This window comes from Aptenodytes forsteri, unplaced genomic scaffold (assembly GCF_000699145.1).
Source record: "Aptenodytes forsteri isolate BGI_AS27 unplaced genomic scaffold, ASM69914v1 Scaffold15, whole genome shotgun sequence".
In the NCBI taxonomy this organism is placed as follows: Eukaryota; Metazoa; Chordata; class Aves; order Sphenisciformes; family Spheniscidae; genus Aptenodytes; species Aptenodytes forsteri.
This window is the reverse complement of record NW_008795129.1, coordinates 13,967,567-13,973,430: the sequence shown is the minus strand read 5'-3', so window position 1 is coordinate 13,973,430 and position 5,864 is coordinate 13,967,567. Positions and strand designations below refer to the sequence as shown.

The 5,864-nt window shown below is 44.2% G+C and overlaps 1 protein-coding gene across 1 annotated transcript in view; it reads right to left on the bottom strand.

The window, feature by feature from the left end:
- Positions 1 to 4,710, bottom strand: part of SORCS3 (sortilin related VPS10 domain containing receptor 3) — a 214,017-nt gene extending 209,307 nt beyond the window's left edge. Inside the window, exons 1-2 of the mRNA XM_019471642.1 lie at positions 4,693 to 4,710; positions 2,993 to 3,060 (exon numbers count right to left, since the gene is read on the bottom strand). Coding sequence (XP_019327187.1) covers positions 2,993 to 3,060; positions 4,693 to 4,710 — 86 coding nt within the window. The remainder of the gene's footprint in view (positions 1 to 2,992; positions 3,061 to 4,692) is intronic.
- Positions 4,711 to 5,864: the final 1,154 nt, after the last annotated feature.

Genomic DNA, 5,864 nt, shown 5'->3' with positions numbered 1-5,864 from the left:
GGCCTTTTCTGTGATTTTTTAGGCCCCAGAAGCATGGATTTGCTTATTAGAGCAATGCCTGTGTTCCTGCATTCAAATGTTGACTAGCATTTCCTCTGTCTAAACTCTTATCAGCCTGATATAGGAGCAGCTTCCAATGTAACTTTTAATTCTCCTCTCTCCCTCTCTTGCTCCCTTTTTTAATTACATTCCGGATGTTTTCTTATTGATTTGCTTGTCTTTGTATGTAGATGCAGGGATTAGAAATTTCTCTTATATGACAATTCAGTTTTCCATTAAAAGAAGCCTCTCATGCTATAACCCAGGGGGAGCTGAGAAGCAGCTTTTGATGCGTGAAGCAGACGGAGGCAAGATGATATTTAGAGATTGCATTGCACTCTGCTTTATCTTAGCATCCTTTGAAGCACTGCCATATGATTCATTGCTCTCTGCCACAAAAGCCACTCCTCTCTTGTGGAAGAAACTGTGTTTGCCAAGCGTTCAGAATAGATACCATGCAGCACCACTGCTCAGATGGGCAGAACTCCTGGTTAGCAGAAAGGATGTATCGTATTCCCAGAAAACAGGAAAAAAAAAAAAAACAACTGGAAATGTCCAGACCTCCTTCTGATAATTACGTGATAGTTGCATTCAGTTTGTGACCCACCAGTTCTGGGGGATCAAAGATGGCTTTGAAGGAGTCTACAAAAAGTAACTAAGGAAAGCAAACCTATTGCCAGAAGTCTTAAATTCACTCTGCAAAGACAGATCCTCCTTTTGAAATTTTCAGGGTCTCAAAAATTAAAAGAAAATATTGAAAAGTACCGATTTAAATAATGCAAAGATTCAGAAGCCTTAATGTGCAAATAGAACAGAAAATCCTCAGAAAAGGAGTCTTTCTCTTGGCTTATTGCTTCCACTTAGTATCTATTTGCATTTCTACAACGTCCTTTCCAAAGAAACTCATAGCTGTTCTCCAAGACTCCACACTCCCCTCTGAAGTACAACATGGCTTAATCCTGAATTTTCCAGGTGGGAAACTAAGGTTTAGAGCCCAGGAGCTCTACCTTCTAACTCTTACCCTGAGCTTTCCTCCCAGACCTTGGAAAAGAACTCAGGAGGTTCTGACTTCTCAACCTCTCTGAGTCTCTAGGCCCCACACTGACCCCTGTTTCACTGCAGAAAAGATACAGAAGTGTCCCAGAACACACTGAAACACACTCACAAATCCGTGTGTTTCCCCAGCTGACCAAGTACTAGATGCATTCAGTTGTACCGACACACTACGTTTCCATCACTCTGGGAAAACTCCAAAAGGGATGCTGCTATTACCTTTCTGCAGAGCTCAGGTGATGCTGTGAGTTCAGTATTAGGACAGGATTTGCCTGCTTGTTACATTATTTATGCAGAGCAGATTGCCTGGCAATTACGTTTAAAGTACAATCACAGTGCCATTTGTACTTCTTAGGTAGAGGCGAAAGTTTTTTAAGGCTTTAATACCTTGAAAAGTACCAGGGTAAGTGGAAATGACTGTGTTCTCTCTTATTAGCTGCACAGTTATTTATACTTTTGCAGATTACCTTGGTACAGTGCAATTAGGCTTTGGAAGTACTGTGCAAATTGAGAAATTTCAAGAGCTCTACTGAACAATTAACCCTTAAATACATTAACAGGAATAAACCTGCAGCACATGCCCAAAATCTGCTCCAAACGGGGGCTTTTAAATTAGCTAGGAAGAAAGAAGTACGAGAGACCATCTGCCAAGAAGCTGCTTGCACCCAGAGCAGTGGCTACTATGCATTGACAGTTCCACCAACTACACTTTCAGCAGGTTGCGCAATAGCTGCAATACACCAGGTAAATTTGACACAAGGCACTTGGTCTCCCCCAACCCCTGGCTGCCTCTTTCTTTTCTTTTTTTATCCTTAGGGTAGAAGACACCTAATAACAATTCTGTTAAAGGCATACCCTTTCCAAACCACAGGCAGGATGTTAGGAGGAAGAGCAATCCCCAGCAGGTAGAAGCTGTTGCTGATTTCAGACATCAAGGAACTGGCCTGCTTATAGGGGTGGGTTTGGGGGGGTGGGGAAGGGGATTTCTTTTTTTTTAAACAGACACATAAACTTACAAACACACACTATGTCCAGCAGTGTGCTTCCCCAGGCCAGGACACTCCATCTCCCACTAGGAGAGTCAGACTAGGAGCATGGCAGGTACATAGAATCATAGAATCATTGAGGTTGGAAAAGACCTCTAAGATCATCGAGTCCAACCATCGACCCAACACCACCACCCACTAAACCATGTCCCTAAGTGCCTCATCTACTCGTCTTTTAAATACGTCCAGGGATGGTGACTCAACCACTTCCCTGGGCAGCCTGTTCCAATGTTTAACCACTCTTTCAGTAAAGAAATTTTTCCTCACATCCAATCTAAACCTCCCCTGGCGCAACTTGAGGCCATTACATGACACATCTGAGTCTATCCGTAGCGGAGAAGACACCAGCACCTCACTGTGGTATCTCTAATCCTTTAGTGGCTACTGTCCTTACAGCCCAAGGCAACACAGATTCACTGCCAAGATGACCATCCCAGCTCACAGGGCTGAGGAACGTGGCTAAGATCAGCTAAGATCGTATTATGCACTGTGTTGTACACCATCTTGGACACTGTTCCAGCAAGCATGTAGCATTTACAGAGACTGCCCTCATTGCCAGCCTCACAACAGAGACTCTGAGGAATGAAGAGACTTGTCTAAGGACACTCAAAGGCAAGAACAAAACCAAGCTCCTCTGTGTGCCAGGGAAATGCCCATACATCAAGAAACCCTCTTGTTTGCAGACCCCACTTCATTAAAGCAATGTGTTCTTAATCATGTGTCCCTTTTCCAAAAAGCAACCCCAGTTATCTCAGACTCCCTCCCGTCTCCTCCCCTTGCTCAGCCTCCAGTTTTACAAGAGACACAATGCAACGCCTCCATGCCAGTTGCTGTGACTTCTATAATCCACTTACCTCCACAGTGAGCTCTCCGTAACACTCCCCAAGTTGAAGTCGTAGAGCTTTGTCAGAATGAGAATCACCTAGGGAGGGGAAAGGGAGGGAGGAAGAGAAAGGGAAAAGAAAGAGAAAAAAAAAAAAGAGTTTTCCTTTAGACTGTGTAACAATACACAAGGCATCTGAAATCACCCAAAGGAGAGCTTAGCATTTATCCATTAAAGTTGCAGTATTATAGGATTAAGTAAGTTTAAAAAAAAAGCAAATCATTAGCTTAATGCATCCTGTAACGAGTAACATTTATTTTAATCTCAAAATATTTTGCATTTGAAATAAGATGTGCCAACAGGAATTAATTGAACATTGTGAGCTGCCCTCTCTACAACTATGGTTATTCAAGGTCAGGGGTGGAATCAGATGCGCCCTTGTTAACTCAACAGCCCACTCAGAAATTAGTCGACTTTTCCTGTTTCTCAAGGTGCTACCACAAATTGGTGAGTCTCCATGGAAAGAATTGGCAAGTTTGTTTATGAAGATCCCCATCCAGCAAAACAGTCCATCTTGCCCAGAATGAGCTTTGTTGTTCTCTATATGCTGTCACTGACTCCAGGAACATGGGAATTTCCACGTTATCACCTTTCTGCAGCGGTAAAATAGAGGGACACAGAGCATGACATTCAGCTTAGACACTGAGCAAGACGAACTTCAGCTGTATCTATAGTGCTCAAGGAGAGTCAGAGCCTTCAGGACCCACTGACTAACTTTCTGGTGAGCCACGAACACTCCCGAGTCATGTCGTTGCAAAACTGAGGTAGGAGGAGAGGGGAGTTAAGCAGTACATGGGGGACCACAGGGGAATATAACTTCCCTCCGATATCCTTGGTGCTCTGACCTCAGATTTCACAGGTGAATGCAATCCTCCTAGTACCGGCTACACTGCCCAATGCCCTTCTTCCCCAGAAAGGCAGCTATGCACTCCAATAACCTGTGAGCCTCTGTGCAACCTCCCAGGCTCAGATGGGATGGAAACTTCTGCAGAAAGAATAGAGGTTCCTCAGTGGAAGTTAAGACCATTTGAGCATCTGCTCCTTGCTTTTTTTAGCATAACTAATGTCACCCAGTTCACTCCCTCAGATTCTACAGGACCAGCCTCAGGAAGAACTCTGGGGCATCTCTTCATTTTGGTTTTGCTTCATTTTAACATTTCAACATTGTTTCCTCCTTGCAGGATTCAAGAACAGGCTAGTTCCCCTTGCATCTGCTTGGGCTGTGAAAGCATCTAGGGAAATTTTTAGTAAATACTTGAGGGGTTTTGTTTTGTTTCGTTAATAGGTACTTCACAGTTCAGCTGAAAGATGGGTCCAAATGAGAGACGTGACCCAAAGGGTTGGGTTCATTAATGTTTACCTATGCAACAACGATCTTTTCTACTACAAAAGCCACATCCCCCTCCCTCTTCCTCCTCCCACAGCAGTGGGACCCACCACACCTTTCATTTGGGTTTCCCAGCTGAAAGGCTGCTGGGTGAGGAGTTTAAAGCTTTGCAGAAAAATGCCAAAGGATTAATCAATATCACAATGGCTGCAGCAGTTGGTTACTGTCAGCATAATACTGGGAAGAGTCCTGTTCAAATTGTAAGGGACCTTGGTACATGACTATGCAGTCAGTGCCCAACTTAATGGCTTTAGAATAGATGCTCTGAGCATCCCTCTCTCTACCGGATTCACTTTCCCCATCCCTGATTGCATTTTGTCCCTTTATTTCCCCACGCAGAGACCTTTAGGAGGAAAATAAAAGCCAAGCTGCTTCCAGCAGGGTGTGAAAAGAAACCTGCCAGGCAGATTTGAGTCAACATATGCGAGCCCATGTCAGCCTAAATCGATGCTGTGCAGTGGGGAAATAAGGACAATATCCTTTTTATCGCAACTTAAACCCTGCACACGCTTTCCCATACAAAGGGGGATAAGCCAGCTGCGAGTTACAGCAACCAAGGTTTGTATACCTCCTCCCCTTACACCAACTGAGGGAAGCAGTACAGGCTGCTCCCAGCTAAAACCTGATGAGAGTGACATTTTTAGGATGTTCCCTATATTCCCACAGGGGCTCAGACAGGACCCCTCTTAAGAGTCTCTAGGAAGCCATGCACCACAGCACAAGCCCTGCCCTGCCAGAAATGACACACTTTTTAGTGCTCACAACTATGGCAAGGTTTCACAAAGTTAGCTTTCCAGTTTCAGAGCCTAATCACATTGAAGACAGCAGGATGACTTCCACTGAGTTCAGTGGATCCTGGATCCAGCCCTAAACATATTAAATAAAATCTCCATGTCCTGGTCAAATTTCAACAGAATAATTCTACCTTAAGTTGCAATTACAACTGAAGGCAGCATCCATATTCTCCCAGCTCTTCGTGTGCCTCTCCCCAGATCTCCTATGCCCTATATATTTGAAGATGTCACTTATCTATTAAAAACTCTGCAAACTGCAGGATAACACCAGCTTTACAGGAGTGGGTTGAATCCTACTCAGCTCCTGGGTACAAATCCAAAGTAAAAGCACGTTGTTTAGTACAGCTTTTCTGGATTTTTGCCCAGGATGAATAACAAAAATCCAGCTCTGCCTGCAGTTAATGCATGGAAAGCAAAAGCATGAGCATCCCTTTGTAGTTAAATCTCACAAAGGGTCCCAGGAAATAGCAGGAGTTGCCTGAGGCAGTGGTAATACACAGTACATTCACCTACAGCAAGCTGTCCATAAAATCACTCGCCAGGTATGCCCGGGCCAGGCAACGCTCTTGCACCACAACCCCAGGTGGCCTCCACCCTGTCCCCACTTGTTTTTGAGACAAGACACTTCAGATTCAATAAAGGTAACTCTTGCAATGGTTTCG